General features: G+C 44.6%; 1 protein-coding gene across 1 annotated transcript; it reads right to left on the reverse strand.

Annotated features, from left to right (window-relative positions):
- Positions 1–2,175: 2,175 nt before the first annotated feature.
- Positions 2,176–11,151, reverse strand: LOC147614172 (protease Do-like 1, chloroplastic). The gene is made up of 8 exons (XM_086780709.1): positions 10,417–11,151; positions 8,327–8,449; positions 7,985–8,156; positions 7,010–7,047; positions 6,711–6,909; positions 2,986–3,138; positions 2,754–2,888; positions 2,176–2,587 (listed from the first exon to the last, which is right to left on the reverse strand). Exons 1-8 carry the CDS (start codon positions 11,022–11,024, stop codon positions 2,516–2,518), a joined length of 1,500 nt encoding a protein of 499 aa, XP_086636835.1. The 5' UTR covers positions 11,025–11,151; the 3' UTR covers positions 2,176–2,515.
- Positions 11,152–16,993: the final 5,842 nt, after the last annotated feature.

The raw sequence follows: 16,993 nt of genomic DNA on the forward strand, positions 1-16,993 counted from the left end.
AGTTTTCAACCAGGTCTCCGAGGGAGAGTCTTCACAGTTGCCGTTTGCAGTCAATGGAGAATCTTTAGCTTTAGTGGCGATCGCTTCAATTTTCGGGATCGTTCACGAGGACTCTTCTCACTTGTCGTTTGCATTGTGTGGAGCATCTTCAATGTCCAATGCCATGGAGACACCACAAGAGGACATGCATTAGATTTATCTTCGTCTTGCGAGAATAGGCCAGATGGTGTATCTTCTCAACGCACAGATTTCTTGGAGACTGTACCGAAAACAATCGAGGTTTTGACTTTGGTGTATTAGCGGATGTATTACTTGGAGTATGTTCCATAGGACATGGGTGGTTTAGACATACAAGTGCAATACTAATGGATACAAATTTGGCGGAGTGTTTCTGAGAAGTGCTTTTCTTGGTTCTGCTTTCTTCCTTCAAGGTGCATTAGATCCAGTGCAAGCAGTTCTTGTGCTCCATCTAAGACAATGCATTACTGGCTAGAGTTTGGATAACGGAGTTTTGCTTAGCCATTCTCTAGAGTGTCTTCTTGTAGGCTACCGGAGGATACTCAATGGTTTGCAGTTTTTTTTCATAGACGGTCGGACAAACCGAAAGTGCTCAATCTGGTGAAAGTTTGTCATACATGGGTTTCTTTACAAATCTTTGTGCTAATGCGACAAGAATGGAACGTGAGCCTTCACAATTGACACAAAGTGGTCTCACAATGTTCAGAATCTTGAGTATCTTAGATGAGCTTTGCTTGCATCTTTTCCTTTAAGGAAGGACACTTTACATGGACATCCTGCAGCACAAGACAACTACAATGCAAGTAGGAGATAATGTAACACACCTATGAGTATGAGGACACAACTGAACATCAAATGGTAGCCAACAGGCAAAGTTGATTAACACAAGTAGCATGTGGCACTGCCACATGATAGCGATGACATAACAATGATGACATGGCAATGATGATGCTAGAGCTGACTAGGAGCATTGGTGCATATATATATATGTGCATGTGTGTGTGTGTGTGTGTGTGTGTGTGTGTGTGTGGATAGCCAAATCGTCATATTTATCTGCTTTCCTTAGTGTTGAACTTCACATAATGTTTATAGGCAAGGTGCTAGACAAGAGTGTATAGTAGATCACACAACTATGATTTGTCATCTCCATTCTCAATGCTTAGAAGTGCCTAAAATCCTCGTCCTATTGTGACTCAATAGGAGTGGATGTGGAAACTCCGCCCTTCAGAGTAAGAACACTAGATCTAGATAATAACCTTCTAGACTCAAGGATTCGCGTAGGATAATGCCATCTTGAGCATGGAAAAGGCTCCTTCAAACCTTGGGAAGAATTATGATACTGAAAAAAGGACATCTTGTACTACAATTTCAATTGTATTACTTCTTTCTTATAAATAATACAATGCAATAGTTTAAGACTCGTGCGCACTGAATGTGTGATTCTACCTCTTCTATCTCTAAGAAACCCCAGCACATACGCGTAATTATCCTACAAACTTCGTGTATATACTTGTTTAAGACTAGTAGTAGAGACCAAACAATTAAGTTTGGCCGGCCTAGTATGAAAACCAATCATTTGTATGTAAGTCATTTTTAACAATAAGCAATACCAAACATTCCCTTAAAATAGCTTACTTGTGAGCATTCCCTTAGAATAGCTTACTTGTGAGCTCTTTCTTTTCCCTCTTCTTGATTGCATGCACGATATTGAATCTTGCATGTTTGGTGGATGCTTGGAATTGGTTGTAAATTTTTTGCTTCTCATCTAAGCATAGAGAGCTCTCCCTTCACCCCACTGGCAAAGAGCATTCTGCATAGCAATAGAGTGGACGCGACTTACAAGGTAGTGCACCCACATTCATAGGAAAGTTGCATTTGAAGCTCTCGAGGCAAGACCCAACAGCGCATGTTTCAACAAGGCTAAGGTAAGCTCTTGATTTGAACACCAATGAGTCCTCAGATCAACTCGTGCAGGCACACGGAGGAGTGTGGGAAGGCGAAGGAGGATTGTAAAGTCACATCTTAGTTAGCCACGTCCGTTCAAAAGATGTTTTCAAACTGTATATTTGAGTCTCGGTCATCTACCTTCATGCAAATTAAAAAGCTTACACAGCTCTGAACACTCTTCATGGGCGTCATCAAATAGAAAAGAAAAAGATAAGGAAACAGTGGGTTATAAACATAATATCAAAGTAGCTTTATACCAGCACAAGCTGTTACTTTCTTGAGAATTTTTTCAACTAAAATGTTCTCCATATATCTATGTCTAGCATTGATTACATCCGAGCACCCTGGATACAACTCTGAAGTCTCCAAATTTGAGGAAATACCTTTCTATAGGGTGATTAATTTAAATAAAATGGGGGTGAAGTTAATGAAGAATTCACTTGGTCTTTGACCCTCTTGTAGACGAGAAGAAAGGGTAGACGAGCTGCAATCTAGTGGGGCTTAAATCCATTTGAACGCACAAATGGATAAAGAAACTTAAGACTGCAACTCAATCAGATCTACTCTCAAGAGTCACAAGAAGTTTTTCTGCTCGATTGCCTCGTAAAACCTCCACAGACACCTGATTTCGGTCACAAACGATAAGCCATCAGCATTTCCTAGAAACCAGTCTACTGCAAAGGATAAACATTAATGGAAGATAAATCAAGCAGTACTGACAGGGGATAAACATTCAGAGAAAAGAAAAGCAAATAAGATCATTATTTTTCAAGAATAAGCAAGATGACCTGGTCACCAACTTTGCAATGATCAAGAATCCTATAGAGGTCACTCCCATTTTTCACCTTTTCACCGTTAATAGAAGTGATTATATCACCCAGAACAAGACGACCATAAGGGTCACGTGTTGTGGGCTTCAAACCCTGCAAATATCAAATCAAAATTTACCTTAAACAAAGACCATGACCAATAACCATAATATGCTATCTTTCTGTAGAAAGCCTGGGGGGAGGAACTTACAGCCTTTCCAGCTGGACCCATCGGAGGCGCGTCTAAAACCAAGACTCCACTGACACCAAGTTGCTCAACTGACTGCTCTGGAGCAAAAGTGATGCCCAATACTGGCCTAGTGACCTTCCCATACTTCACGAGTTGATCAACAATACCACTCACCTTCAAATAAGCATAGCACAAAACCAGTTAGACTAAGTCCCCCATGATATGTGAGTCATTGTTCTTATTTTCTCTGTGAATGAGAGAGACTAGAGAGTTCTGTGAGGATAAAAACCAAACCAAGCATTGCTACATTGCAACGTCTAAGCGCCGTCTATGATAATGGAAACCATTGCAAACAAGTAAGTCACGATCAGTCAGTTAAGTTATGCTAAAAGAGATTTTGTAATAACAAACTAGGTTTCTTGTCCTCATCAAATTTGAGTACAAAATTCATCTGCACAGTTTTTCAACTGACACAGCTAGGTTAATCCACAGTTCACAACAAAGCAGATCCGTACCCAAAGCCCAACTAGTCCTCCTGCACACTGTCCATCGCACCAGTCTCCCGTTCTCTCATCGCACCTCCATCTATCATTCCTGGCAGCTAATAACATGGATGGAGAGGAAAAAGAGGACATCTTTCCAGAGGTCTTGGCCTTCCCAAGGAAAACCCCCACCACTGAACTAAATGAGTGCATCTCACATCTCCAACAGCAGATCATGAAGTTGAACTTTGTGACTTTGAGGAATGCCTAGCATTAACAGAGACTAACAAGAAGCTGGAAGCAGACGCAACAAAAGCGCAAGCAATCTTTGTAAAGGTGCACTCTTTAAACAAGAGTGGGGAATTTGAAAAGGAAGTGCAAGTGCAAGATTAGAAGGCTGCCTTCACAGAAGTCTTGGATGTGTTTGTAATGTCTAGATGCAGCCACACAATAGTGGGGAGAAGAAGAAGAGAGATGATAATCAACAAGATGATCGACACAAGATTAAGGGGATTGTGGGAGTATAAGATGTAGTAGAAAGCATGAATTCATTACAAGATTCCACCACATATTCTAAGTATGATGCCACCACATATGCCAAATATGATGCCACCACATATGCCTTTTAGGAGGCTGCTCCTACACGAGACTTATACATACTAGCGGTTGTTCACACACATTGAAACCGCTTTATTTAAGGCTTACATTCAATGCTAGTTTACTCAACCACCTAGCACTTGTTTATTCCCACATTAATCACTATTAATATTTAACATTTCCCCCATAGTCACAGGGGACGGAGGGGACGGAGGCTTGGAACGCCGGGACGGCGCAAGGACGACGACGGACGGGGGCGCAGGGACGTCCCACACTGGACGTTTCTCACAGGGGACGGCGGTCGGGGACGGCCCTGTGCGGGGACGGCGGTCAGGGACGGCCCTGTGCGGGGACGACAGAGAGCCGTTGCGCCTGCCGTTTGCTGCCGTTTTTGGCCATTGCGCCTGCCTGCCCGTTTCTAGCCGTTTATGGCTGTTGGGCCTTGGCTCTTCTAGCCGTTTATGGCTGTTGGGCCTTGGCTCTTTGAGGCTTGGCCCTCTCTCTCTCTCTTGCCCTTGAGGCTTTCCTCTCTCTCTCTTGCCTATCTATATAAGAACAAGCCTCTACAAGGCTACAAGCACACACAAGTTCACAACTCTCAAGGCTCAAGCTTTCAACTTTCAAGGCTCAAGCTTCTTGAATCTTCTGTCTTCCAACTTCCAAGTTCCAAGCTCTAGGGCCTAGGCTCTCACCTCTCCCTCAAGCCTCTTGAGTCTTGACTCTTCCAACTTCCAAGCCTCTAGGCTCTCTCTCTCTCTCTCTCTCTCTCTCTCTCTCTCTCTCTCTCATTCCTCAAGGCTCTCTCTCTCTCTCTCTCCCTCCTCAAGGCTCAAGAGTCAAGCCATCTTCAACCATGGCATCCTCGTCACGTGCCGCGGCTTCTCGTAGAAGGACAACGGGATGGACATGGTGGGAGGAGGTTAACTACACCACATCCGTTCATGGAGGCGGTTCAAAAGCTTACCATTTTAGTGTAAATTTGTGCTCATTTTGATGTCCTTCCAAAGTAGAATAAGTGTAGAGTGCAAAAATTTTTAAAAAAAAGTATTTTTTGAGTGCCGTTCCCTCCCCCATCCCCGTTCCCTACTTATGGCCGTCCCCCGTCCCGTCCCCGTCCCCGTCCCCGTCCCCCGTCACCGTCCCCCGTCCCTTGTGACTATGATTTCCCCCCATAGTGATAATGTGGCTAGAAAGCCCAATCATCTTGGAATAGGTTTACTTTATCTTCTGGCTGCTGCTTCTTGTCGTAAGAGGTAGAAGAAGCGGAATTTGCAGCCTTCAACTTTGCAAGCCTCTTCCGACACTCTTCGACGTAGTGTCCTAGCTTGTGGCAGTAGTGACCCTTTCCTTTCTTCTTCTTGGTGTCACCCTGTGACAAGTCCACTTTGACTTTGTCTCTAGAGAAGTAGGCTCCAGCTCCTTTGCTTGCATCACCCCTGGATCTATTCTTCCTTATCTGCTCCTCTTGGAGAAGTAATCCAACCAACTTCTCCAGGGATATAGGATTGCCTCCTCTCATAGAGAGATTTAGAGAAGAATGGAAACTCTGATAGGACTCAGGTATGGAGTTAAGAACGGTGGTGATCAATTTCCTATTATCAACTACCTCATCTATATTCAACAGCTGTTCTTTAAGGTCTGTTACCTTGGTAAGATCATCTGAAATGGAATCACCTTCGTTCATGGTCAAGTCGTCCAACTCCCGCATCGGGTACATGACTCGTACTTCATTATGGGACTTGGAACATGGTCTCAAGGACCACCCAAGCAGCCCTTGCAAAGCTGCACGATCGGATGTGAGGTAAAATCGAGCACTTGATTGAGAGAGAGATCATGGGCATTGCTTGAGCATCATGGGCATCCCACCGTCTTTGGTTTTCACTGGGAACATAAGGCAGTCCTTTAATGCATGACACAACTTGTGCCACAGTCTGAGTCGCCCTTGATGTCAAGGCACCAATTGCCCCTTGGCAATTAAGAGATTCTTGAGCATGAAACTCCATAACGAGTAGTTGGGACCATCAAGTCGAACTTCGGTTGTTATGAAGGCACCGAATCCAGAAAGCTCATTGGAAGTGGCTCTTTGCGACATCCTCACAGTAGTACGAGATTTTCCAAAGCTGGAGAGAGAACTAGAAACAAGAAGCCCCCCCCCCCCCCCTTTTCATGTGAGCTCTTGGAAAAATTATAGGAGAGACCTCATTATATATTCTAAGCATATGCTAGATGTGATGCCACCACATATGCTAAATAAGAGGCTGCTCCTACACAAGAGACTTATACATACTAGCGGTTGTTCATGCACATTGGAACTGCTTTATTTAAGGCTTACATTCAGTGCTAGTTTACTCAACCATCTAGCACTTGTTTATTCCCACATTAATCACTATTAATATTTAACACTGTTGGCACTAAAGAACATAGCTAAAGGATTACCTAAAGCATGGTGCACATGGAAATAGGAGCATCAACCTCCCAGACATAAGTCAAACAGATAATAATCATCTCATAAATTAGCTTTTCTTTTATTTTGGTTGTTGTAATGGTCCTGGCATCCTGCATGGAATCTCTCTCTCTCTCTCTCTCTCTCTATGCGCGCGCGTGCATGTGTGCACGCACATGTGCTCTTGTGCAATATCTAAAAAAACCTGATAAATGTTGACATACCGTATCAACAGGAATTGAGAACCCTACACCAGCTGAAGCACCTGATGGGGAGTAGATAGCAGTATTGATGCCAATTAAATTTCCTGAACTGTCAAGTAAAGGACCTCCACTGTTTCCAGGATTGATTGCTGCATCAGTCTGGATCACATCTTGTATTGGACGGCCAGTTGCAGCAGAGCTAATCTCTCTGCGCAAACCACTACATCACAACAAAGGTGCAGCAGGTGAGAACACTGTAACAGGAGTTATCAGAAATGATACACTAATAAAAAGATTTTTAAAAAGTAAATAATCTATACCTGATGACTCCAGTTGTTAGCGTATGATCTAGCCCAAACTGCACCAAAAAAAAAAAATGCAACATAATTAGTATTTCAATCCTGTATGTTTCACTGTTTATTAATCCCAACTTAAAACACGTATCAACTTTTACATTCACAGAAAATCGATTGCTTGAGTGGCTACACTCCCAACTCTATGAAGTCTCTCTCTAAACAGGCAAATGAAAATCCTCTCTTACCCCAAGCCCCCCTGCCTGGCTAAACATCCAACAAGTAGCTGAAGCACGTCAAGGTTTGACACACCTAATTAGAAGCTTTGAAATATTTCTGTTTTTTTTTTCGCTCCCAACAACCTCCTTGGCCTTACCCAACATCACAGCATGTCGAGCTCGCAACCAATCCAATAAAGTAGACTCAATATCAACTTTTACATTCACAGAAAATCAATTGCTTAAGTGGCTACACTGCCCTTGTGATAATCTTGCAAGAACCAAACTTCATTCCTACCCCAAGCCCCCCTGCCTGGCTAAACATCCAATAAGTAGCTGAAGCACATACACCTAGTTGGAAGCTTTGAAATATTTCTAATTTTTTTCTCCCTCCCAACAACCTCCTTGGACTCGCTCAACATCACAGCATGTCGAGCTTGCAACCAATCCAATAAGTTTAAAGTAGACTCTCTTGAGGGCTACGCTTCCCGCTCCCTCAGTTCAAATTCTTCAGAAAAAATGTCCTGGCCTTAAACCATAACCCCCAACTTACAAGTAATTGACATGATAAGCAATATTATAAGAATGCCGACCACGAGCCATGCCTTGCAGCATGAAGGTTAGGCCCATTCGAAAAGTGCATGCCCTGTTGTGAATAAGTGAGCAACAGCACATGTAAAGGAAGGTTTTGTTCAATAAACTAACTATGCAAGAAGAATCTGTAAACAAAATATATGAGAACACAAGTTGGATTTAAAAGAGCAGCTGTAGAAGCATGACTCACCGGGTTACCTATAGCGTAAACCTTCTGACCAACCAAAAGATCAGCTGAACTCCCCACTGGAATGGGCCTAAGTTTGCTCTTTGGGGCATCTATCTGAAGCACAGCTACATCCTTGTCACGATCAAAACCTACAACCTTTGCGTCATAGGTGGATTGATCACCGAGTGTAACCCTATCACATGTAGTATGACACCCCTAAATATAATTGTGCAAGGTGTTGCTTCAACAACACTAAAGTCTTTATTATAATTTACTTCCATACAATACTAAATGCAACATTGTTGTTACAAAATACAGAAAGAGGAGCTACAAAAGATCTTGATAATCATTTACTCACATCACCTGAGATCAGAAGCACCTCTTATCACATGATAGTTGGTAACTATATGCCCATCTTTATCCCAAACAAATCCAGAGCCAGAGCCTTGAGGTACTTCAAGAATATCCAAAGTAAATGCATCACGACTGTGAAGCACCCAACAACCTGTTGTCATGTTCATCTCAATGCTTTCTTTTTTAAAGACATGATCATCGTTAAAAAAATTAATGTAAAGACCCTTATGTGCAAATGGCATTTTGTACCATTCCCTTTGCAGACAATTTTTACAAAAGTCAACTTTCACACCCCCCGCAGAAGCCTCTTAATTAACACAATAAAATTGATTTTCAGATCGCATGGACAACAGAAAACCGAGCAAGCATCCACAAGCTGCCATACACAGTACACTATGAGGGGTCCCAACGGCCAGCAGTGCCCCGGGCCCCCTCCCTAAAGAATATTTGTGTTAATGATATGAGAATTAATACAAAAGGCTGCAACTGAAAGCTGCAAAATTACCTCACTTGTGCTTTCTGTGCATTGACAAACTGGAAACCTGAGCAACTTTATTTGACGCTTCAATTCCAGCACTACTTTGGCTGAAATCTGCTGACAGAGGATTCTGACCTGCTTTGCCGCTGCTCAGGCCTGAATTGGACCACTGTAGCTTTGAAGAGATTCAAATTTTGGCAGTTTAAACTGTATTTTGAACTACATAAAATCTCTGGTCAATCGTACAACCACTAAAAGAACTTATGGGGTACGTATAGGCGTCTCTCCTGGATATTACACGGCATTTTCAAAATGCGGAAAAAAATGTCTCCTTTTGATTTTTAATTTAAACCCAACTGGTTGCCTTCGAGCGAGCTGGCAAGCCAAAGGTTTGTACAAGTTTTATGATCTACAGCCTGTTTTGCTAAGGTGTATTTGTGCACTACCATGGATATTCTGTCCGCGTTCTAGAGTACTGACCCCTCCCCCCAATTTCAATTCATCATTACAAGGTAGCCCATTGATAGTTAATCAACTGTCTTGAATGGAGGATATCAAACTTATGAGCCACGAGCACCTGTGCAGTGTGCGTAATGACTTAACAACTTGAGGATAATTTACAAATAGCTACGATGAAACTTGTGGTGTGTGAATTATATCTTTCTTTGTACCATAGTCGCTATGCCAAAATTCAAGCTCATAAATTTCAACAGTGTTTCGCTTTAGAGTTTCTCAGCCTTACCTCCTTGTAGGATTATATTGCAGCTCAAAATAAAAAGCTCAGATAGTGCAAGAGTACTGTGTGTCTTCGCATGGGGCACTCTTGCTGCCTTGGCAAAAGTAGGAGGTCCCTCTGGTAGCCTCGGAGTCTTCATGCTTGACAGTCCTTTTCTCTGCACCATTTGCGGCTCCCTGCGGCTCCAACACCTGTGGTGGATTATTTTCATCCAGCACCGACTCCATTCAAGATATGGTCGATGGGCTGTCAAATCGGTATAACTGGAATGGCTGCTGGCAAAGTACTATCCAGGAAAAGACAATGGCAGCATCTCATGGAGAAAAAGAAAATGGCGAGGACAAGAGGAACTAAGGGACATAAGATAAAACTATATTATGAAATTGCCAGGAGAGGGCTTCCTCATTCACTGGCATTTTCATCCTCTTTTGCCTTTAAAATAGGTGGCATTGGGGGGTGACAAAATCATGAGCACAGCCCTTCTAACACTGTCAAAGCTGACAAGGTTAGTAGAAGAGATTAACTAAAGGCCCTTGCAAGTGGCTATTGCACAGTATTTCACAAATAGGGCTGTGAGTTCTAACCCCCCACCTAATAATGTATCATTAGTCTCTCAAAAAAATGGCATCATGTAGTCATCATCCAGTTCACCTAATAGAATATAATTGTCCTCTCAAAAAGAAAAAACTAAAGCAGAGGCGTTCTTCATTCCTTCAGGACTGCAAAGCTTACATACTGGCGTCATGTAGTCATCATGTGTAATTTTATTTGGGAAAACAAGCTTCCATTTAGTCATGAAAGCCATCAGCAAAGAGTTGAAATGCACCCCCCCCCCCCCCCCCCAAAAAAAAAAAAAAAAAAAAAAAGATAAAATGAGAGGGTTACCGAGCTGCAAGATTTGTGATGTAGACAACAGATGGTGTGTTCTCCTGGAAGAGCTGAACAGTGGCAAGCTCATCTCCCTGAAGCTTTCTGTTCGGCGTGACAACAAAGGCATAGGAATCCATACTGATGGTGGCCATTAGGGCAAAAGCTATTCCCAGAGAAGCTAGCCGCACAGACAGTATAGAATCAGCTTTGCCTCTGGTGAACCAGAGCTCTCTAACCCTAGAAAAAAGATCCTTCAGGCCTATTGCCATTGCATTCAATTCACATAAAAAATTAGGGCTTCGCCTGAACAGAGCGCCTGCCGAGCCATTTGTCCTGCCAGCTGGTTTTTGAAAGGGAGCCAGAAGAGGCAGCCCTGGGTCCGCATCGCCTCCGATTGAGCGATTCTGAGCCGCAGGTGATGATTTCAGAAGCTTCTGGGCCGCAGATGATGATGGTGTTTCTGCATCTGTGTTGATGCGCGTAGAGGCGTGGAAGCGATGGTTGGAAGGGGAATGAGCAACAAAGTAGAGGACTTTCGGGCAGGACCATGAGGATAACGGTGTGATTCTGAGCGAGAGAGTTGTGCCGTGGTCAAGACGAGGCAGGCAGACAGAGGCAGCCATAGCACGAACGCACCAGAAGCTCACCACACTGAATCGTCATGTATGCATACGATGTCTTGTTTTATCACAGAACCTTCCCGAAACACCCGGACTTCCTTCGCCTGATCTTTTTTAATCAATTGAAAACAGACTATTTTAAGCCTTATGAACTTACGACATACATATATAGAGAGAGAGTGTGTGGGGGGCTGGTGGGGCCACACGGCTCCTCTCTCTCTTTCTCTCTGAAGGCCCCCCCACATGCAGTAGGGTTCGGGAAAAGACGGGTTCGCTTTAGCCTAGAACTTGTTCAACTTCGGGTAATTCCTTCTCAAATTCTTATGAGAAGTAAATAAAACCCTTTCAAATTTTACAAGTTCTAGTTATATTTTCTAAGTTCACATAGAAAATACCATCTCAAAAATAGCAATTTCCTTCTCATTTAGTTCACATAGAAAATACCATCTCAAAAATAGCAATTTCCTTCTCATTTAGTGGTGAAAAGGATTTAGTTCCTTTTCCCTAAAATTGTTTTCCCGAACCCTTGCAGTGAAAATTGACGTGGCGGGTTGATTTGAAAAAAGTGCATTGCACATGTCATCACTGACAAGTCCTCTCATGCCTCCTACTTCCCACCATGCTTTTATGCACTCCTCCACAGTAGCTCCTCCACAGTAGTCGAGACGCTCAATGCAAAGTGTGGTAGCACCTTCTCTCAATCTCAATGCAAGAACAAGTGGGACTGTCTTCGAAAGACTTACAAGGCCAAAAAGGCCAAGGAGAGCACAATTGGAGCTGCACCGGTGTGCCACTATCTTGACTACAACACCGAAGGTGAGAGGGCTTGTTGGTGGCTTTACAGGTGATGACTTCATTGGTGTGGTCAAGGTGCCAATAGAGGATGATGAAGACAACCAAGAACAAGATGTAGAGGACCAAGAAAAAAGCCCAAGCTCAAAGAACACAATCTCAAAGCCGAGACAAGACTAGACCATCTCCCACGAATGGTCCTAGTCCTAACATGGGTGTAGATGGAGAGCAAGTATGAGACCAATGGAACAAGAAGAAGAAAAGGATTTCGGCTATCTCTTACCGGAGAACTCAAGGAAGGCATGGTTCGCTTCATAGACGCTATGAAGGAGATTGAGCTTCAACGAATCGCCACCAAAATAGCGCATGCTAAAAAGGCTATGGAAACACAATTGCTTATCGCCTGGCTTTTGGCTAGGAATGGTGGCAACTAGAGTGTGAAGCTAATTAATTGTATGGATTTCTTTTTACATTCTTAAATGCTTTTATCTCAAAAAAATTAGTGTGAGAATTTTGAAAATAGTGTGAGCTTTTATGCTCCTCAAACCTAAGTTCTAGTATAAGGTGTGATAGTGTGAGAATTTTTGAGAGAGAGAGAGATTTTGAGAGTGAGTAACGAGAGAGAGAGAGAGAGAGAGTTTATGGTTCTTCACCCTCCTGCACTCTCGTGACTGTGTGTGTGTGTGTGTATGAGAGAGAGAGAGAGAGTTATCACTCGTAGACGCACTCTTGTGACTGTGTGTATGTGAGGGAGAGAGAGAGAGAGAGAGAGAGAGAGAGAGAGAGAGAGCTCAAGATTTACGATTCACAAAACAGATGTGTATGTACACAGTGCAGTGCACTCGTGTACTATTGTTGTGCGCATGCGAGCTCGTGCTCCTCTATGTGTGTGTGCGTGCGTGCATGCGCGCGCGCACACACAGAGGATGTGAGCTCGTGCTCCTCTGTGTGTGTGTGCGCGCGTGCTCCTCTATGTGTGTATGCACGCGCGTGCATGCACTTCATGTGAGTGCAGGGTGGCACAAGAACCGTTGGCGCTCTTTTGTGCTGCTGACATGTCAAAGCCAACACACGTGGTAGAGGGAGACGTTGGAATTGTGATGGCGCAAGTGCACATAACGGGTCTGGTGTCCAGCTAGCAGGGGTATTCATTGCACACGCTGCAAAAAAATCAACCACCATGTGCACAAGCCTTCACACACACACACACACACACACACACATTGATGGTATTGTTTGATCAAGAGACTATACCTCAGTACACTTGGAAAACTCTCCTATAAATTCGCATGCTTGAAAGTAGTGAATGACTAAAGATACTATTCAATGTCGATACAAATCTGGTCTTAAAGAAATCGTACAAGCTGAGGTAAACATGTTTAAGCTTGCATGACTTGATGATGCTATTGCTTTAGCTCATGATGCAAAAAGAAAAAAAGGCTTAAATAAGCATGTTTGCCAATCCAATGCTACTTACCCGAATAACCACCCCAATTCTGGAGCTTCAATAATAATCAATAACCTTTTCCTCATCCCTTTAGTGCTTCTGTTTGACCTCGTTCTTTTAATGATTTTAATGTAAATAATGCATTCACTCCTACTCAAAATGTAAAGGACTCTAATGATCTAAGCAATGCACTTCACCCTAAGCGTATTAGTCACAACAAGAATATTGCCAAAAAAAGCCATGCCCCTACGTGCTACAAGTGCAGTCAGTCGGGCCACTTTGTTGCTCAACATTGTAAGAATCCCAAACAGCCAGTTGATCAACTTCACAACATTAAATGATGGTGGTGGTGACTATGCTCTAGATTGTACACTACATGACAACGTTAATAGAGACACAAAGTGATATGCCAGTAACCCTATTTCATCTTATTCATAGATTAAAATGAAGGTTAAAATCAATGGTCATGATGTCATAGTGTTGCACGACGATGGGGTTGTTCCCCGATTTGAGAATACCTTGCAAGATAGGGAGAAGGAGAGGAAGAATGCGCAATGGGTCTTACCAATTTTGCACCTCTAGCCACGCTTGGTAGTGTAACCCTCTCTTGTGGAGAGCTAGGGTCCTCAACCTTGCCTCCTTTATTATCTTACTACAAATGAGCTTTGTAATTGAGTGGGGAGAAAAGAGAGAGAGAGAGCGAGAGAGAGAGAGAGAGAGAGCTATGGAAAGCTTAACCTCTACTTCAACATGCCACGACCGAGTGAGAGCACGAGGGAGAGGGGAGCACACAGAGAGAGAGAGAGAGAGAGAGAGAGAGAGAGAGAGAGAGAGAGAGAGCTACGAAAAGCTCAACCTCTACTTCAACATGCCACGGCAAATGAGAGCATAAGGGAGAGGGGAAGGGAAGGAGAAAGGGAGAAGTGAACATGCATCACTCACCCACACAATCCTTAAGAATGCATGCAACAAGAAGTAAATTGTCTTATATACAAGACTCATATATACAATGCTTGGCCGCCCAAGTAATGTGTGGGGGCCGAATAAGCTAGTCTAGGTGGGAGCTCAAGAATCAACTTTACCTTGTGTCACGTAGGCTGTAATGCCTGTGACCGACGCGGCAGACCGGATGGCCATGTCCGGGGTTCAGTGGGAGAGGACGCCCATGCGGAGTCATGGGCGGCCAGGCTAGTGTGGACGGCAGGCCACACACTATGTAGCCTGGGGGATGAGGGGCAATCCTCATTCTTCCTCTATGGCTGGGTGGTGAGCCAGAGGCCGTCCCCTCTTGTGGTAACGCCCGTAGCAGCGTCACGGATATCTAACACTGGTATCAGAGCGTGGTTCGAGGGGATCGTGAGAGTCCGCGCGCGAACGGGGGACCGAAGCCCACTCGATGGTTTTCATCCACAATCTTATCACCCTTATCTCCACAAGGGAATGTGTGGAGGGAGGGGGGCCAAGATTTTTTGAAGGGAAGAACTCTTTCTCTCTCTCTCTCACTCTCTCTCCCCATCACACACAGCATCGCAGGTAAGCAAAATTTTTGTTTGTTTTCTTTTGTTTTCTGCGTTGAATGGCTACAAATGCTGCGCAAAACTCTGCGTTGAAGACTGTGAAAAGATTTGAACGTGTGTGTTGAAGTGGGGGGAGCGCAGACCAGCCCCACGAAAACCTTGTAAACACATGCTGTGTGTGGGGGTGGGGCGGCGAAAACACATAGCTGAAGCTCTGCGTGGGGGGGCGAAGCAACAGCCCCACCGGGACGACCTTTCCCCACAACCGTGTGGAAGAGCCTGGGGGGGGCTTGCCTTGCAAAAAAACGAAGGCAAAGTCGGCGAAAACCAGTAGCTAGTCGAAGCTGAAATTCCGTGTGTGTGGGGCGAAGCAAGCCGTCGCAATACGCTCATTAGCAAACAGACTCTGCGTGGAGCTAGAAGAACAATTGAGAGCAGCCCAACAAGTCCCACACCAAAGCCACACGCAAGAGGAAGCAGGGCCTAGTGCCCGAGTACAAGAAGTAACTCTACCGCGTGTCGTGGGCTTTGCTTCTAACCATTTGGCCCTCCACCTTGGTTGAACAGCAATGGAGTTGTCCACGTTAGATGCACTGAAGCTGGATGAGAGGAAGCGGCAGCGTCGTCTTCTGGCATGACAAAGGCCAAGCCAGCCAGGCCGGCGACGGCCAGCCAGCCAGGCCGGCCATGGGCGGCCAGCAGCGGCGGCGGCGGCCAAGGGCCACAACGGCCAGCACACGCCAGCCAACCCACCAGCGGCCAGAGACAAAAAAAAAGATTTTAAAAAATTATTTTTAAAAAAAATTAATTTTCATTATTCATTTCTTGAAAATTAAAAATCAAAAAATTCAAGGAAACCCTCTCTCTCGGTTGGGGAGGAGAATCATCCCTGCAAGAAATAATCCCGGCAAGTCACCTCTCGATCATTTAAATGCGCTTATCGATCACTCGTGATCCGCCAGCGCCCTCCTCGTCTATTGACCCCGTCTTAGGACCCAGCGAGCCCGCAGCAGCGGCCGCATTGGCTGATGACCCCTCTCTGGCCGATGAGCCAGAGGACATGAATACTGACGTCGCCGAGGGGACCGAGGAGGACCTCTTGGATTATGACGACGACGACTATGACCTATTGGACCCTGCTGATGTCCTGACGACAGAGACGGAGCTCTCTAGTGGACTGTTTAAATATCTTAATGCCAAATTGAACACTATGGGTAAAGTCCAGGCTGATTTAGTCACGATGCTACAGAGCATCTCCACACGGTTAGATGCACTGACAGCCACCTCGGCTAGTACTCCGACTCCTCGTGGGTAGCCGAGCTCCTGCGGCACAGGTGAGCGTAGCCTCGCCAGTAATTGCAGGAGTACAAGCCGATGCGCCTGCGGGGCCGTCCGTAGCGACAGCTTCGTCGTCGTTAAAAGACTTAAAGCCGCCTAGTTTTGGTGGCGAGGAAAAGGAGAGAAACAAGGACTCAGTCAATATGTTTCTAGCGAAGTGGTCAGATTTGCACGCGCTGCGATAGTAGCCTAAGCCCGTAGAGGCTAGCCTCTCATTAACCGGCAAAGCGTACAAGTGGTGGATGAGTTTGACAACTCGCCCTGCCACTTGGACGGAATTTGAAACAATGTTTCGAAAAGAATTTTTGCCTGTTAATGAGGTAGAGAGAAGCTGGGAGTTATGGGACAAGTGCTCGATGGAGAACAAATCCCTAACTCAGTACATCTCAAACTATAGGGAGATAGTACTCAAGCTAAAGGGAATCGATGCATTCCAGACATTGCGAGGCTTTAAGAGAGGCCTCAAAGATGATTACCTTGAGTACGTAGAACCCCTACAGCCTAAAGACTTAGCAGAGGCAATTCAATATGCACATATATTCGATGACATCAAGCGCCATAGTGCGCGTGGTGGTTCTAGCAGGGCCGAGGGTAGTGAAAAGAGGAGGTCAGGCCTCAAAAGAAAAGGGTTCCGCAGTGACAAACAAGGGGATAGGACGGAGTAGGAAGGACAGGATGGTCATTGGTCTAAAAAAAAAGCGACCATCCAGGAAGAAAAGAGACACCGAAAACCAAAAGAAAGAGCAATATATTAAAGCACGAAAGGAAAATCGCTGCTTTAATTGCAATGAAGTAGGACACACGAAAGCTGAGTGTCCAAAGCCTAAAGCCAGCACGAGTGGCAACGAGTCCAAAAAAGATGGTAAATCTTCTAGGCA

The sequence above is a fragment of the Cibotium barometz genome, chromosome 42, assembly GCF_041138505.1.
Source record: "Cibotium barometz isolate CiBa-2024 chromosome 42, ASM4113850v1, whole genome shotgun sequence".
Lineage (NCBI taxonomy): Eukaryota > Viridiplantae > Streptophyta > Polypodiopsida > Cyatheales > Cibotiaceae > Cibotium > Cibotium barometz.

Excerpts from the sequence above, each read along its gene's own strand:
- LOC147614172 (XM_086780709.1), bottom strand. The coding sequence starts at position 11,024 with ATGGCTGCCTCTGTCTGCCTGCCTCGTCTTGACCACGGCACAACTCTC. Across the intron at positions 8,450-10,416 it reads ATCACAAATCTTGCAGCTCG|TCGTGATGCATTTACTTTGG; the intron begins GTAACCCTCTCA and ends GGTGCTTCACAG. Across the intron at positions 2,588-2,753 it reads ATTGCAAAGTTGGTGACCAG|GTGTCTGTGGAGGTTTTACG; the intron begins GTCATCTTGCTT and ends GACCGAAATCAG.